The 18,904-nt window shown below is 38.6% G+C and overlaps 1 protein-coding gene across 4 annotated transcripts in view; it reads right to left on the bottom strand.

The window, feature by feature from the left end:
• The window catches only part of rptor (regulatory associated protein of MTOR, complex 1), a 166,320-nt gene that overhangs the window by 15,915 nt on the left and 131,501 nt on the right, over positions 1 to 18,904 (bottom strand). The window contains exons 26-30 of one of the 4 annotated variants that reach the window (XM_086083497.1): positions 16,285 to 16,390; positions 11,718 to 11,832; positions 11,505 to 11,629; positions 8,825 to 8,950; positions 2,536 to 2,583 (exon numbers count right to left, since the gene is read on the bottom strand). In XM_086083497.1, coding sequence (XP_085939623.1) covers positions 2,536 to 2,583; positions 8,825 to 8,950; positions 11,505 to 11,629; positions 11,718 to 11,832; positions 16,285 to 16,390 — 520 coding nt within the window. The remainder of the gene's footprint in view (positions 1 to 2,535; positions 2,584 to 8,824; positions 8,951 to 11,504; positions 11,630 to 11,717; positions 11,833 to 16,284; positions 16,391 to 18,904) is intronic. The other 3 variants (XM_086083494.1, XM_086083496.1, XM_086083495.1) reach the window with 3 other exon arrangements.

Here is an 18,904-nt window from a genome sequence, read left to right on the forward strand (position 1 = left end):
ATTACTTTTAAGTACTAAACTAAAGATGCATTGTGGAGTTTGGCACTTTTTTTTTTTTTTTTTACTCGTAACTGCCACCTCTGGCCCAAAGTGGGATTGCAGCCTCTGTGTCAAGCTTGTGCATTGTTTTTTTCCCCCTCCAGTTTTCTTGGGAGTCTGAGCTGGAGTTTGGGCTGTGCTCAAAGCAGGCCTCTTCTTTTGTGTCCTATGTTAGCCAATACAACACTACATGTCTATGGGGACGGGCATGACGTCACCCTCTACCACTCCACCCCTCCCTCACCCTCAACACTCCAAACTCAAGGGAAGATACAAGCTGTCACAGGTGAAAAGCCAGGGCTCTTTGTACTCATCTGGTTATTGGTGGATCATGCGTGATGTAGAAATGTCTTGAACATTAACATTTTAAACTTCACAATTCAACTTTAAAGGAAAGAATGTATACTTAAATACAAATTATTATGCCATCAAATAAAGTGTTTCCCTATGTCAGAGTTGAGCCAGCCTGTGGGCTGAAGTAGACAGACAGTTTCACGCAAACAAAATGAATGAAGATTGACGTTTGGGGCTTAACAAAATGGCAGCCGCGTATGATGTGGACGACATGTCTTTGACAAGACATGAGATGGACTCATCCAAAGCACTCGATGCCAAAATGACTGGTCCCTGTAGTGATATGCATGCAATGTCATCACATGTTCTTGAAATATTGACATGCTCAATAAGGGGCAATTAACATTAAAAGTTTTAAAACATCTACAAGTGTTTTTTTTATTGATCTCCTTTATAAACATAGTAATGATGAACAATACTTTATGACATTTGACTGGTGCCGAGATTGGGTTCGCCCCACAACAACATTAATTAATTCACTGCCAGACCTTTTTGAAGTTGAGTTCCCCATGTTGGCAGCCGTTTAAGATATTTTGGATTCATCTTTCAAAAAACACAGAATATTGGGATTTGTCACAATATAAGCACTGAGACTGAACCTACAAAAAGAGAGTAGAATCTCTTATTCTCTTTATTCACCAGAAAAAAAGCTTTTTATTTTCTTTCGTAAGAGTAGAAGACACCCATTTTTGAACAAAAGGTGAAGAAAACTAGTTTTTTTTTCTGGAAACGCCAAGCAGAACAGTGCTCCCAAAATCGTATGAATATGTTTTATTTTAAATGTTTTAAGTCTCCCAAAGACACATTTATACGTTTTTTTTTTACTATTAAAAAAATAAATAAATGTTAGAGCATACAGAAGGCTTTGATGCAGCCCTCAACTGCAGAGAACGGTTGGAAAAATGGCAGTAATTACAAAAACGGCCACCAACTCCAAATAATTTTTTCAAAGGTTTTTTAAAAAAAGTAGCACAATAATTACTTTCCTTGCTAACATATTACATTTATGAATTAGCAGGCTTAGGGAGTAAAGGAATACATGTATCGCCGTTATATAATCAGATTAAATTTTGTGTCCTCCATAAATGGGCAGTTTGAAAAAGCTTCACGGACGGGAGGAGGAAATGCTTTGACCTGAGAGTCCAGCGGCATGCTACGCGCTGTAGCTTCTTGCTAACTAGCCCGCTAGCCTACAACCTAAAATCTTCCTCCCACCAATTCACTATTTAAACATCATACACAACATATACACGGCTAAACTTGTGACTGGGATGAAAGTTCATTTTGCAGTTGATGTCACGCATCGTCATCCTCATTGGATGACTGTATTCATCCATCCATCCATTCTTCTATCCATTCATCAATCTGTCTAAACTGAGGTGTGGTTGCTTTCAGTGACAGTTAGAAAACAGCATACGGCCTTCAATCAATCAATCAATCAATCAATCAATACATGCTTTTTAATTACACACGGATTTTTGCTATTTGTAGGCTGCCTGGGTCCCTATCACCCGCAAATAGCAATTATTTTGTCTTCATGAGCATACTTGGTATTGGAGTAATCCAAAAGTAATCCAAATCACGTTACATTACTTTAATATTATGGTACTTGGATTACGTTACTAACTACATTTTTTAGCAGGTAGCTAAGGGAATACATTTTAAAAGTAACTCTCCCAACCCTGTGAATAAGTAATTCAGTAACTAATTCAATTAATGTTTAGGGAAAGTAATTATAAAGTATAACTAATGACTTTTTATAAGGAATTTGAACAACATTGGTAGACAGCAAAACCAGTTTTGCTTCTAAGGTGCTCAAACAAACGGTAAAAATGAGTTTCAATGAATTTGTTTGTATGATAGATAGGTTACTTTCAGTTTCATATAGAATGAAGAAAAGGATTAGATGAGTTGGAAATCAGTAGTGTCGTTTTGCTTGCATAATACATAATACAATAATATTTATGTTCTCGTTCATGAGTCTTGTCTCATCAGAGGTCAGAGTGACTGAGCACTATCGGACACACGAATGATAGATGGGCGTGGGAGAGCAAAGTTAAGCTTGTGATTAAGTTTATGATTGTTTATTTCAGCATGCTTCAACTTGGAAATGAGTGGGAAGAAAAGAAAGATCACACTTACCGCCTTGTTTACTCCTGTCAAGATAGATGGAGACCCTTCTGGCTAGACCTGCGAGCAAGGAAAGCAGATCGAAGGCGGGGAGGGAGGGGCAGGTATGCAAGAAAGCAAGCAATAAATTAGCAGAGACCCTTGCGTGAGCACACAGATATAAACACACTAACAATGTTCTTTATTTGCATTCAAATACCAGAGGAATGAACAAGGCTTTTGCGTCCCAACAGAGATTCTCCCAAATGACCAAAAGTAACAAAAAGAGAATCAACTAAACTGCCACCTCTTTGTTGAAATGCTGGCATGTGGATCTTTAACTTTAAAACCTGTCAGACACATAATTGAATGTTTTTAACGGCTGGCAAAATGGAGGGCTGATACGGCTTGTGTCTGACTAAGGCTGGTAGTGGAACAAATTCTGACGTGATATAAAAAAATAAACAGAATACTGCCAATAGAAGAAAACACGATTATGTAACTCTTGCAAGATTGTGGAGGTGTATGAATACAGGGAACATGCAGCCTTATTCAGCCTCTCCAAAAGGAAGATGTGAAACAATATAATAAAAAAGCACCATAAAAAGCCACACAGCAACAGTCATGGTTAATAAATAAAAAAAGGACGCCACAATGTTACTTGAGGGCAGGGATGAGATGAATATGGACAGACAAATGAGTGCGCTCGTGTGTCAGAATCACTTTTTGGCAGCACAAAGACAGACTTGTGTAATTATTTAATCAGGTTTGCATTATTTAATTCACTGAAGTGATGCTAGACATGAAAAAAAAATCAAATGCACAAAATTAATTGTCACAATCTAGCTGAGTTACCAAGAAGAGGTAACAACTTGAAAAGAGATGGCTGATGCTTCACTCTTGAGGCAAACTTGAGAGAACTGACCACCAAATGTGGGCCAACATGGACTTCACCACTAATTGCACATGCACAAGGATAACAAGCACTCCAAGAGTCTTGGAGAAAACAAGACACACTGGGGGAGAGGACAAGTCTTGTGGGGCAATTTGTGTCACAAAAATCACACACACACACACGCACGCACAGTGCTGCTAGTTGTTAGTGTGTCGCCTTGCAGCAGGTCCCTGCTTGCGACTGTGTAATGGCAGCGACACATATGTGCACACTGTGAGCGGGCTCACAGAAAAAGCCACTCACTTGCTTGTCACCACCAATTAACCAAATGGCCACCCGTTATTTAAAACATCTTCTATCAACACAGTACAAATGCTGCATAACAAGCTGCCATCGCACACTCGTCTTAATTTGACCATTTAAAGAACGTGTTTAGTGCATGTTTTACTGAATGCATTAGAAGCAGCCCGATAAAAGTGGCACTATACATTCATTTGGTTGATAAAGAAGCATCTGCTAATAAAAACCCAAATGGAAAGAAGAAGCTGGGAGAGAGTAACCCAGAAGTTGGCTTCTCGCCTCTGCAGTTTGCACTGTGAGGGTCGAGCCTGCTGCAAACATTTGCAAATGCCTCCGATTCCAAGTTCTGGATGTGTGTTCAAACAAGTTCAACGTGACAGCAAACCCCCTCAAAGACGCAAATACTCTATCACCAAAGAAGAAGGATAAAGGGTTACAGTCATCACCGATTAAAAAAAAAAAAAAAAAGCATGACTTTAACAAGCGAGTCGACTGGCAGTTATGAATTATTCATTGACATGTGTCACTGGCTATGACAGCTGCCACAGAGAAACTCAAGAGTTATATTTACTGATGGAAGTGAGTGACTATGTATAAGTCTTGAACCCCAAAAACCTTCAAGCTAAAGAGCATAGAGAAAACAAAATCTTCTAGGTTAAAAATATTTTTTAAACTCATTCACTCCCAGCCATTTTCACTGAAGCAACCCCTTTTGCTCCCGGCTGTTTTACTGGATTTTGACTGATTTTGTAAGGTCCACAGAATATTCTGTACCTATAGCTATAAAAACCTACCAAAAGAAAGATTAGAATCTCTTCTTTAATCAGGAAAAAAAGTAGATTTATATCTGTTTCCGTTTTGCAGCAGTTAGCATTAGAATATAGCTAAGCTTCATTATTATTCACAAAGCTGTTGAAAACAATGGGAAAAAGAGCTTGTTGCAACATGGCTGATCTCTTATACTCTGCTGCCACCTGCTGGCCGTTTTTGTAATAACTACCATTGCTTTAAGTGACCTCTTCAGTTCAGAGGCTGTATAAAAGCCTTCTGTATGCTCTAGCATAAAAAAACATATACGTAATACATTTTTTGGAGTGCAGGACAAACTCACACACACGCACGCACGCACGCACGCACGCACGCACGCACGCACGCACGCACGCACGCACGCACGCACGCACGCACGCACGCACGCACGCACGCACACACACACACACACACACACACACACACACACACACACACACACACACACACACACACACACACCTTTATCACGTGAAGGAGATGAGACGAGATGTAACAAAAATGCTAGTCACGTGAAGGAGATGAGACGAGATGTAACAAAAATGCTAGTCACGTGACGGGAACGATAATAAAATTTGTAATGCCATTTTGTTGATGAACAAAAATGAGATGAAATGCGGTGTTTACAAAATAAAATCTTTGCTATTGTTTCCCTAAAACGAGATGTGGCGAAATGTCCAGAAAGTCACATGTTATTTATATCGTCATTTCCTCAATCCCGAGAAGTGGCTGTATTTTGGATCAGAAGAAGATAAACACGGTGGGATAAAACTTGGTTAGCACAATTCAACACAGACGATGAATGTGCACTAGCTTGTGGCATACTGCTAAGAGTGGTTGCCCTGAAAGGCATAGGACAAAGGATTGAATCACATTCTCTCTATCTTTTTATTTTCTCTGATGTTTTTTTTTTTTTTTTACAACTTCTTGCTGCCAGATGGAAGTTGTAAACGAGCCGTTTTGTTTCACGTGTTGACTGAAGAATTAAACAGTTGTTGAATTTTCAACATTTAAAGAAGTAGAACTAAAGATGGGGATATAAGCCCCAAAATTACAATGCAAATTACAAGAAACATCTCATAGCATTCCATAATGAAACTAAGCGAAGTCAAGACATTAACGTAACATTTGTTTCTAATTTAGAAAGCTCATGTCAACTGATTAGGCTGTGGTTAATGTTTCACTGTTTAACGCTAGCTCTAGACATAAGTTGTAAACAACTGATAAGACAAACACAAAGAGACAGAACATGGACAAACATGACGAGCCTATTTGTTGTGAGAGAGTGAAATGTGGGTTAATGCTTGTGTGTGTGTGTGGCATTGTGATGCTATTTTATTTAAATGGTTGTGTGAGTGTGTACTTCTCACATACTTGGTTGGTAAAACAAGTATGTTGTAGAGCATAATAATTCAAATCGGAGCATCTTCCGTGTCCGAAATGGATGTATTCTTGAGCCTATAAATTAATTAAAGGATTTTGCTAAAGGAAACATTTTGCTTCCGTCTTTACTTTTAGAGACTTGCACCATAAATAGAATTACATGTTTCAAAATAGACTCAACACACAATTTTCTTTGACTAAAACGGCATCAGTTTTCAGTGACAAAAATGCAGAGGTAGCAAATTCAGGTTCAGAAAGTAAAAACGCTGTCACAGTTTGGCTTTCGCCACATTCAGGTGCTTCTACTCAACCGGCAGGTGAATGAGCTCGTTTACCTGCAGGTGAATGAGCTCGTTTACCTGCTGGCGTTTTCACTTTCTGGACCTGAATTTGCTACCTCTGCTAAAATGTCATCAGTTATCTTCAACTAAATCATGACTATCATGGACAAGTCTGACTAAAATAAGATTAACATGCTCAGATTTTTATCGGATAAGACTCTATTAGACTAAAAAGAGCATGAACATGATTAAAATGGATACAAATTATAATGACAGCTTGACACAAGGACTAGACTGAAACTAAACTTTAAAAAGGCCACCAAAAACAACACGATACTATGCAATTTTGTAGTTATTTCCTGACTTGTGATTAGATGACAAGGTCAAGGGGGCGATCGCGAGGTAATGAAGACAAAGCCTGTGTGTGTGGGTGTGTGTGTGTGGTGGAAGGTGGGAGGATCGTCTGCATGTGTATGGTGATTGTTGTCATTTTAACGTGGCTCGTCAGTGAGCCTCTTGTGCGCATGAAGGAGACCACGTCCTTGTCATCCTTTCAACATGTGCTCAGGCACTTCAACACGCAAACGACATTGTGGCCGCTCTGGGTTGTTTTGAGCGAACGGCGTTGGTTTCATCTCGCAGTGCCACTTCTGTTTATAGCTCTATGAAACAGAATCCTTGCTGTGCTAATAGCTAACAAAAAATTGCAATGAAATGTTTGTCAACAGCTTCCAGACAGGAGTTTGGGTTTAGTGGAATCCTGTTGTTTGTACACTGTGATAGAATATAGCTGTGCATTTGATTATTTATTGAATGTTTAAAGTCTAGTAATTTACAGGGCAGCAGATCACTTTCTAATAGGAGTCAGTTTAGGTGTTTGATCAAACAATTATTATGCACATGACATTTTAAACTGCAATACAGTACTGCATTTTTCAGTTCCAAATACCTGTGACAAGTTTCGTGCCTTCATACACAATTACTGTAGCCAATTATAATGTAGATGATTAAACTGAATCAAAGGACATTTTTCTTAATCAATCGGAGGTTGTTCTTAAGGTTTTGTAAAAGGAAAATGTATTGCAACAATATGGGTTGAGGAAAAAGAGTAATATTTTTTTTAAATAAATATTTTTGGTACGATTTTGCTGATCTGGCACATTTGACATGAATTTAGGCTGCATGTGGCCCTGAACTACAATTAGGTGGACACCGTCCCTTTTAAAGATTCCGATGAGTTACTTTTTTGAATTGTTGGAGTTCAGTAATACATTATAAAAGGTGGAAACAATTCTGAACGGATTCATCTCGGTCACATCGATCTTTTTTGTTAGATAAGCATGGCAGAATTTTCAGCACCGTATGTCAGTATGATCACGTCACACCACTGCAAACTGCATCCACAAAAAAACAATTACTTCCAATGGGTGAAGGTTTAACAATTGTTACTTTTCTTAAATGTCATTTACTCTGCCCATGGTCATAGTTGAGGCTGACTTAACAGTGCCACTCCTGCTTGCAGCTAACTAGAGTCTCTATTTTGCGTCAGTTTCTTCAAGGCATTAAATAGCAGCTGGTTTAAATGTGTCTTTGGACAGGAACTCCATACAACCACAATCAATCCACTATTGGGTTATCATGGCTACAGTTACTTGTCAATGATCGCAATACAGGGTTCCTGCAGATTTGTAAAGACTTTTTAATTCCATTTGAATTTAAATTCACAACCAACTGCACAAAGTTCTCAATAAATGACTAAGGCTGGGTATCGATTAGATTAAATCAGTTCGATTAGATTCACTTCAATTTAATTTATTAATGAAAGTAACACGTGTTATAATCACTTAAGTGTTACACAAACATCAAGGACATCAGCAAGGATGAAGAAAATATTTCAATCATTGTAAATATGAATTAAAATGATTCAAGTGCAATAAGTCAGGTCTTTCATAAATGCAAGAAAATACTTTTAAATTAATGTGAACTGTAAATTTAAAGAAAACCCAAAGATACAAAAAAAGGCCTTTAAAATTCTAATTTTTGGGGGGTTTTATGAATCGATATCAGGCTCGAAAATGAAAATCGATCCGATATTGATGATTCGATTTTTTAAACCCAGCCCTTTAAATCAGTGGTCCTCAACCCTGGTCCTCGGGGACCGGTATCCAACCTGTTTTCCATGTCTCCCGCAGCCAACACAGGTGATTCATATCATCAGCTAATTAGCAAGCTCTGGAGAAGCCTGATAACGATTTCCACCTGTGTTGGCTGCCGGAGACATGGAAAACAGGCTGGATACCGGTCCCCGAGGACCAGGGTTGAGGACCACTGTTATAAATGACACACATCTGCTCTTTCAGTTCCGACTAAAGCCACATTATTTTTTGTGGGTTCTGCTATTGTGGTTCTCGCTATGTTTCCACAACACTTTCCGCAAATACAATCTTTTAGAACTTTGGAAAGATTAATTTAAGACCACTTAATGCCAATTTTAAAATTCATGGATTCGATGCCTTTTAAGACTTTTTCTGCGGGAACCCCGTAACAACAGTGACACGTTTTTACCAGATAGGTATGTGGGTAAGAGGATGGACAAAGTAACAAAGCAAACTATTATGGGAAAGCTTGGTGAGAAGATAAGAAGTAAGATCTTTACTGTGTGCGCTGGTGGAGGGCTGACCTCTGGTCGTCGGCAGCATATCAGACAGGCCCTGCCACGCTGTCACCATCTCCGGGTTCTTCTGGTCAGCAAAGTTCTTCCAAACACGCAAGGCTCCATCATCTAGAAAAAGAGAATTTACAGCAAGCGCAAGGTGTTAATGGGGATGAGGTCAAAAGGCGGCAAAGCAGTCGATTTGGAAGTGTTATTTTTCACCTGCACTGTGATAATTGCGTGAAAATCTTGAATCAAATTTCAAAACAAGCACAACCTGTCCGTGACCAGACATGCTTCTCGGAAAAAAATCAAAGCATTCTAATAAGGCTGACAAAAATAACAGTCACTGAGAAACAAAATGGTGCAGAGCAGCGCCAACACAGCCCGACTGACATAAAACATGTCCGCACACTCTTCCAAGAAACGTATTACTAACCATAAAAGTCAACTTGATTTATATTGACCGCTTCGCTTTTACCTTTAAACACTTATAAATATATTTTACAACTAATGTACCCATTGATGTCCTTCGGTGCATGGCTGATCGAGAGCATGATGCATTTTGATGAGATCGAATTGAAGTCATTTATCGCTTCGCTTTTAATCGTATTTTCTGTAGGCGTGGAAAGAAATGCAGCATTTATTTCTAGCTCCGTTTAACTGTTTTGTAAAGACACAATTGTTCTGTGTTCTAGGATTTTGATGAGCATAGAGGGTAACTGTATTATTCTGCTGATGATAGATGATGAATACACATGAGCACTGCATGTCCTGTATTTCCAGAGCTGAGTGTTTTAAGTCCTTGCGGTTCAAACAGATGAGTCTCACTCAGGTTTCAAAGGAGCTGGTGGGAGGGAGCCATTGAGCTCGGAGCTTTGCTTAAGTATTTAGCAGTACATTCATATGGTAAGGCTCAACAGTTCCTAAACATGCCTTTAACTTACTATTTACATGTAAATCACAATCAAATTCAGATTATTTTCAATTCACATGCAAAGGAAATGCATGGCTATTGTAAATACGTCATAAAGTGCCATGTAGGCATTTCGCTAACTAGCCCAATAGTTGACAAAGATGACTGTTGCCGTACATCAGAAATGGAATCAGGCACGAGCTTGCTTTTTAGATGTCGTCTATCACCGTCGTGCTGCCGTGAAAGGCAACTTGTGTCTCGCTGGTTTTGCATTGCATTTCCCCTCGACTATTTTGGGGGTAAAATGCTCAATCATTTAGTCACGAGTTAGCCGCAGCTTTTACATACAGTAAACCACTATTGTGTATCCAGAACAGAACACAAACATTGGTATCAGTGGGAGTATATTGAGGAAGCTTTGCGAGAAAAACAAAGCTTCAAAACATAAACAATGGCTCTTTGCTAATGTTTTTGATTGTCGACATAACTGCAACTAGTTGGCCAATCTTGGCAGGTATTTTGATTTGAAATAAAATGTGGCTAGTGGGAATGGTACCGTCAGCAACCACAGTTGAACTTCACCTGCATTTGGAGGGTTGGTGGGTTTTGATGTTAATCCCTGCACCAGAGGTGTCAAAATTGATTGATTAAAAATTCCACAACAATTTTAACTCTTTTATCGCCATAAACGTCAATTCACGTTAAGGACACACCCACTGTATACTGCCAATAACGTCAATTGACCTTAACTACGTTTTTTTTCTCAATGGGCAGTGCAACCTCTTGAGCAGCGCTGCTTTGTGAATGGGGTTGTGAAAATCCCAAAACACCCACTAACTATGGCCAGATGATGGCAGCATTGTATCTCTTTTCAATGGGCTCACCTGTATCAAATTACATGACAACATGGCGGATCTTTTGAAAAAAAAAAAAAAGTTCAAGGATGACGTGAATGATCAAAGCGTTTGTTTCATTAAATCTAATTCACAGGGCGTCACAAAACAAAAAATATTAGTGTCAAAGTCACTGTTGTGCAGAAAATATATATTTTCACAAAGAGCTTGTTTTCTCCTTTTTTCTATTTTTGCTTGATGTCATTCAAATTACCTATTTTCAAATGGTGAATACAAAAGAATGTAATGAGGTAGAAACATTCTTTTTTTTCTAAATTAAAGAATGGAATTCAATCTTTTCGTATGGTAGTATGGTACCATGTTTAAGTAGTCAATATTCTATTTCTTGAAAGATGAGTGAAAACGTTTGAAATTGGCTGGCGCTGTTGGGGGTGTTTTTTGGATAAGGTTTAGCAGAGTTAATAATCAAGTAATTGTCAAAATCCTCTGTTTTCAGCCTCTCAACAGTAATAATTCTTTGATCTCTGTAGTCCTTTATAATAGCACACCGTTATCTCTTTGTTCAAAATAAAAAAAATCAATCAATCAATCGAAATACGACGTTTCCAAACAATGCCGTGGCTTAGTCGTCTCCCAGCGCTAAGGTTGTGGGATCGATCCTCAGCCCTAGTCAGTGGTCATAATCAAAGTGTCCTTGAGCAAGACACTGAACCCTAATTTGCTCCCAGTGCTGCACTGGCCACTGGTTCATGAATGTGTGTGAGAATGGGTGAAAGTGATGCATTATAAGGTTTACTTTCACATTGGAAAACAATGACCAAACTAGTAACTGTGTACATTTCTAGATGCGTTGGGTAGTATATCCCGTGTGATATTGTTTAAAGTTTGTATATGTTTCATATATTTTTGCAACCTGTTGCAGTGAGCAGCAATGAGCAGTCGTGCCCGTTCAGATACTCCATGGCTGTGATGCGGGTGTAGCGGGGGTTGCCATTGTAGAAGTAGTCCAACCTCTCGCCCTTCTCCCAGTCCCAAAAACTATAACAGACACAACACAAAGTCATGAGTGTGAAAGGTCGACCCTCTGCATTGAGCTTGTGTGCGTTTGGTGCGCTGTTTTTCGTACCAGATGCTGTCCTTGTCAGCTACTGCTATGCAGGTGTTGAAGGGGTGGAACTTGACAACAGAGGGTACCCCGGGATTGCGATTGATGAATATTTGATCGTCCAGTCGAGAAACACCTGCGAGCAGGAGAGATGAAGACAATATATGATGTATAGATGGTAGCTTTTTTTCCCTTTTTCTCACAGGGTCCAAAAAAATCAGTACATGACATGATGCTGTATTAAGTGGAGGGTGTAATGGTTGATACAGCCAAACATTGAAAACAAATATTAATACGGTATAGACAGACCATAATTAAAATTCCTTGTTGAAAAAGCATTTTCAAGGTTATATGCATAGCTTTGTAAAAAACAAAACAAAAGTCATTAACCACACTGGGTGAGTTAGAATTGGACTTTCCATGTTTTTTGGTACTTAAATCTAAAAAGATAACTGATGATAAAACCATCTTAAATAAAATAAAATGAATGGTAGAAAAATGATAGAGAATTTTAATGGCAACATTAACTAATTTTCACTGAAGCAACCCCCTTCACTCCCGGCTGTTTTACTGGATTTTGTCTGATTTTGCAAGGCCCAATGAATATTGTGTTCTATTGCTATAAAAACACAGAACCTACCAAAAGAAAGATTAGAGTCTCTTCTTTCATTAGGGAAAAAGTATATTTCCATCTGTTTCTGTTTTGCAGCAATTAGCATTAGAATATAGCTAGGTTTCATCAATATTTACATTCCTGGTGAAAACACTGACAAAGAGAGACTTTTTCAACATGGCCCTGGTTGGTCTCTTATACTCTGCTGCCACCTGCTGGCCGTTTTTGTAATAACTACCATTGCTTCAACCATTCTCTTTAGTATAAACGCGGCACCAAAGCCTTCTGTATGCGCTAGCATAAAAACAAAACAAAACCATAAAAACGTATAAATATGTTTTTGGGACACTTAAAACAATTAAAATAGAACGCATTTATACGTGTTTGGGAGAAAATGAGTTAATAATTCCTGCAGCTTCCCATGTTTGAAAAATCATTTAGATGGACTCTATGATGGTAAGTTGGCCAGTAATGATCAATAATGACTTCGATTTCCTGAGAACATTCAAGTAAATTTATCTGACATTCATAAAGTCAAATGAACCAGTTATTCTCATGCAAATCATTTCATTTAATGAACATTTTGCACCATTTTAAAATACTTCAATATTTCCAAATGTAAGTGAAAACATAATAACACACTCAGGGTCGTATCTAGAAATTTCTCACTGGGGTGGAGAAGGTGACAGTGAGGTGCATGCGTGTGTGCGTGCGTCAGTCTTTGTGATACCTTCCACCGTCAGGGTTTCATGAGATAAAATTCACACAAATCCAGAGCAATGCCCATCATACTCATAATCAAGCAGCATCAAATCCAAGTAAAAAGCAACGTTTTGCTGATCTTAATTTACTAGATAATGACATTTCCTTTTCCATTGCTTCGGTTATTTTTTTACTCTCATGGTCTACTTTGATCCAATACACTAGCTAACAGCCAATCAGCTAATTGTCACCGATGGCTGAAGCCTACAAGTGTACAATACTGTGCTTTTTTTTTTAGGAAAACAAAACGATTTGCACATGCCGAACTGAGCGGAAACACTTTGCAAGGAGAAGTGGCAACTAACAAGAGAAGTACAACTGACAACCTGAAGTTCACAGTCTCCCGTTGTCATAGCAACAACACATTTTGCCAACGTGTCCTGCACAAACCTGAGCATACTCTTGAGGCTTCCATAACAAGATGAAGTAGAATAACGATAAATCTATGATAAATTCATTGTTGATGCAGTTGTGGTTGAATTGTGTAGCCTGAGGCAAAAGCAGATGCATGTGTTTGAAAAATCATCTCCACTGACTGCTTTTGGGTTGTGGAGTTTGATGTTCATGAGCGATGACAAAATACGAAATCCCCTGCAGGACTTTTCACAGCTTTGATGATCTACGTCATTTTTTTTCCATCAGAAAAAATTAAGGGTCATATATAAGCTTCGTTTTCTAATTTATAGTGTTCTTTGGCTCTTTCAATCTTTCTTCCTCACATTGCCTCGCCTTCCATCTAAGGCACTCTCCCTCCTACTCTCACTCCTCTCATCTTATTTCTCTCTAAGGGGGCACCGACTGAATGAGGGCAACCCTACAAACAACGGGGACGGGGGATAGAGGGGCAGGAATTCAATTATTTTTCCTTAGCAGGTATTCACCAAGAGAAGCCCGATGAGCCTTGGCTGTGACGTCAATTGAATCGTAACGGTGTGAAATGGGGGCTTTTGCGGTGACGTACGAGTTGTTGCTCATTTTGCAAGGGAAAAAAAAAATCTTTCAACATCACTTGCTCTATGACTCAAGCGCGATTGTAGCCGTGAGGATTTTAACAATTCTATACTTCACATTCTCTATCAAGGGTAGTTATGACGAGGATCATCTTCTGAACATGAGCAGAAAGTTATACATCAATGAAAATTCAATAACTGTGACAAAGGGGAGGGGGGGAAGCAATGTTATGAATAGAGGGTAACAGGATTTTTCCAGCAATAGATGATGAGTTCACATTCGCGTACTTTGTATTAGTGACGGTCAAGTTTTTTAATCCTTTGGCTCCAACAAATTAATCTCACGAAGGTTTCAAACACGCTAGTGGGTGAGACAACAAATGATCCAGGGAAAATCATACGTTTCTTAATTTTTTTAATAATAAATTATTATTAATTATTATTATTAGGGCTGGGTATCAATTCTAATTTCCTCAATCGATTCAATTTCGATTCACAAGAGTTAAGTTCAATTACATTTCCCCCCGATTCGATTCCATTCACCTCAATTAAATTTAAATAAACTATGGCACATACATTTTTCTTAAATGTCAAGTACATGATAAAAAAACTAGATACATATTAAATTCCAAAGTAAATTTTGTGGAGGCAGTAACTGGTCAAATGAATTAAGTTTATTAATGAAAGTAACAAGTTATAATCACTTAAGTGTTACACAAACATTGACATCAGCAAGGATGAGATGAAAATGTCTTTATATTCTAATTCAATAATTGTAAATATGAATTAAAAAGATTCAGAATTGTCTTAAAGTGCAAAGTCAGGTCATTCATAAATGTAAGAAAATACTTTTATATTCATTTGAACAGTAAATTTCAAGAAAATAGTAAGAAAAAAAATTGCCTTCAAATTCCATTTTTTTTTTTAAATGATTTATGAGAAAAAGAGATTCACAGTTCATGAATCAATATCGTCTTGAAAAGGACAATTGATTCAATATCGTTTATTAATTTTTTTAAACCGAGACCTAAGTATTATTCAAATCAAACTTTATATACCACTTTTAATACATAAAAAAAGAAAACTCACCCCCTCCCCACAACGTGAGCATGCCCACACACACATACTGAGAACTATGCAAAAATACATTGCGGGGCACAGAGAAACCATGTGAGGAAAAGCACCCAAAGGTAGCTCATCCACACAGAGGGATGTCAGACCACAGACACAGGGAGTTGTGCCATCCCAGAGAACCCCGGCCCAGATTGATCGCGGTATGCCCCACACAGGGTGTAGAGCAAAAAATTTAATAAAATAAAAAATAAAAGGCTAAAGGAAAAGCTAAAGCTGTTCTGTTAGCAATGCATTGTGGTCTATATTAACCGTTTGAGTGACCACTGATGTTCACCACTTTTCCAAGCGCATTGTGGGTATGTTTGAGCGCACTATATATTTTTTGTTTTGGACATTCTGACCTATGTCCAGTTTTTACACATCCTGTCTATTTTTATTTTTTATTTATTTTTATCAATTCATAAAAATGTCTGGTTGTCATTGTTTTTCAAGGTACCAAAATTAGTATGTGTTGAATTTGACAGACAGACGTTTTGTACTATAAATGGCAGGCAGTGTTGTTACCGTGGCAGGTAGACTACAGACTGTTCCCAAGTCAATTTATTTTCTTTCCCCGCAATAGTGCTGTGTCTCAATTGGACCCTTGAAGGTGATTATAACAGAGTAGCAGTCGGCTTGGACCCTGGAATATTCTGATCAGTCTTGACTCCAACAAAACATGAAATATCAGCTAGATTTTCTGCCATATGGTTGCTCATCCTCAAAGCTTGTGGTAATCGTTTGTCATCAAATTGTTCATTTTTCATTTCTGGCCAAGATCAATCACTAGGAATAGGTTTTGCAAACATTCACAATGTGAATGTTTTTCCAAACAGAGACCCAAAAAATCTTTGTCTTGCAAGAGTACACCTTATTTTATGTCCTTATATTGAAGGATATATCATGGCCTAATAGCACCTAATTGGCCACAAGACAACAGATTTCACGACTAACTTGTTGCATTGTGCACACATTAATGGCTTTGAGTTACCTCGTCTATCAGAAAAGCATTTTATTATGCATGAGATCACAAATTCTGTAATGACAATGGGAGAAACATTTCTTTCATGAAGCCAGTGGATTAGCTACATTTGAGCATGTAAACAAAGAAACAGATTAATTCGTATGTGGTTGAGCAAGAGCGACTGACCTCTTTGTGTGATGCTTCTGCTTTGCCTTTTGACGCGAGCATTTCTTAGAAATCTCCACTGGCGCTCCATCCTCACCTGACTCTGCAGGTCATGCTCCTCTGGGATCTGACAGGATTAATACAAAGACAAGGAGAGACATTTGTGTGAAATCCAAGAAACTCTTAGGAGTGACATGTTTTAAGTTGCTTTGGAAATAAAACTTTTTTCAACATTCTTATTGAGTTTGTACCAGTACCTGATATAAAGTAATTATTAACAAGGCTGCACATAAGCGGTGCACAATTGCGCATGCGCACTAATGCTAGTCTTATGCGCACCAGATTCAGTTGCCCTAGTGAACTTTTGCGTTCCAAAGAATCTTACAAGTCCAGCCAGTCGAAAAGTAAAAGTCAAGTCAGTCAGACAGCTACAACAATTACTTCCTAGGGCTAACTTCAGAATAAAAGATGTCTATGTACAGTATTACATGTTCGTCTTTTATTTTGAAGTTGGCATTGTAGAGCGTTGCATAGCGTGTCTCTCTCTCACGCTACAGGGTGGCGGCATCTTGTTACGTAGCAGCTTCGGCGGTCCATCAACATATGCCATTATGTGAAAGAGTACCGTATTTTCACGACCATAAGGCACACCTAAAAGCCTTACATTTTCTCAAAAATCAACGCCGCGCCTAATAATGAGGTGCGCCTTTTGTGTGTACCGAGTTCCAAAATCTGTAAATGTTGTGTGACTTAGGTAAGCGCTCCGCTTGACTGACTGTGTGTGGAAGCATTTCCACCGACACATTGCTTATGTACAGGAAATGCGGTCCTGGATGAGGACTGGTAGACATGATGAGAACCCGAAAGACAACTGAAAGATGACAATGTCATCAACCAGGACCGCATTTCCTGTATATAATATACATATGGGCGTCTTGGTGCTTTCGCAGCAAGTTACGCCACAATCTGTGAATGGATTGTGCATGTTTGGGTTAACGTGTCTGCTTTCACTAATCGATCTATTGCAAAAGCTGGCATAATTTCTGAGGAGCCGCACGGGATCGAGACGGACTCTGACAATACTACAATGACGTAAGTAATATGAGTACATTGCTAAATACTCTCCTGCCTTTTTAATAAAAACATACGCTAGCATGCATGAAAGCATGCTACTACATGTTTTAAGCTGGCGTATGTTTTACAATGCCTGCGTCCAACAATATGTGTTAAATACAGAAATAGCACCCGTAACTGAGACTCTGTCTTTGAATACTTATGGTCGTGAAAATACAGTAGATGAAATTTTTTGGGTGAATGTTCACTCTGAATGAACGCGCTTGTAGAACATTTAATCACTATTTGATCACCATTCACATACAAACCCTCGCCTCCCCACCCCCCCCACAGCGTCCATGTTTCATCTATATTTTTAAAGTGTGCTGACATGAGCACAATCAGGGCAAATTACTTTCTTCCCTCCATTAAGAAAGAATGTTGGAAAGAGGCTGTGAAGCCCACAACTGGCATCAGTGCCATTCATAAAAAAGTTTCAAAAATGGTTAGAAAAGTAAAAAAAATACAGCAACAATATATTTAAGCTGAAGACAAGTCGCTGCTCTGGTTCTCTTTTGCAGTGCTGACACATATGCACATCAAATAATAGCAGCGCATACCTGACACTCCAGAAGGTTACAGAGACTGTGGACGAGCCAGATGTGGCCCACGGGCCCTACCTTTGCCAGATGTGCATCATAAGTCTTTATGTTGATTTAAATTGATTCGTTTTGAGCAGATCAAGCAATATGGCCTATTTAAAAAATCCAAACATATCAATAAATTCTAACTAGTGTTGTTCCGATACCGCTTTTTGGCCCCCTATACTGATTCTGATACCCAGCTTTGCGGTATCGGCCGATGCCGATACCATACTGATACCTAAGTTAGTTTTTTTCTCAATATGAAAAAGCTGACCTGCCATTGGTTCAGAGCATTCAATAGGATATCTTAGATTGGCATGTAGTGAACACGTCACACATCAGTCAATGTAATGCACGGAAAAGCAACATTTTGTGCCAGGAAGGGTCTTAGTGTTTTAATCGCCTATTTTGTGATTTTCTTTGTGTTGATTCCATCCATCTCGTCTGCGAGTTGCTGTAAATGTTAACTCTTTGTGCTGTTTCAATAAATAAGGAGCTCATCAAGGACAACAAGTAGAGGGATTTAGACAGGCTAAGTCAATTTACAGACTTAAACCTGAATGCAAAAGTTTGGTGATGTCAATCAGACAAAAGCTTGATGCAGTTATTATTTGCAATTTATTCACTTGAGTCACTTCATGTAAACTTGTAAGATGCGTATCCAATTTGGCATTTTTGATGCCAAATACAAACATTTACAGCAAAAGTAAGAGTTGGGCTCAATGTCCAAATACTTTTGGAGAAGTGTGGAGCTTTTCTTGGTATGATGCAGTGCAGTTTTCCCACATTGCAATCTACAACCACTAAAATAATACCTGACAGTGTCAATAAAAGCGAGTCTTATTATCTTTGCAATGATTGAGTTTTGTGGTAAATGCTGAGTTGCGGGAAGGCAGCCTTTTTCAGCGGACTTGGGCTAAACGAGATTTATACCTTGGCCAGGT

Source organism: Leptonotus elevatus, chromosome 8 (assembly GCF_054856555.1).
Source record: "Leptonotus elevatus isolate MCC_2025b chromosome 8, RoL_Lele_1.0, whole genome shotgun sequence".
In the NCBI taxonomy this organism is placed as follows: Eukaryota; Metazoa; Chordata; class Actinopteri; order Syngnathiformes; family Syngnathidae; genus Leptonotus; species Leptonotus elevatus.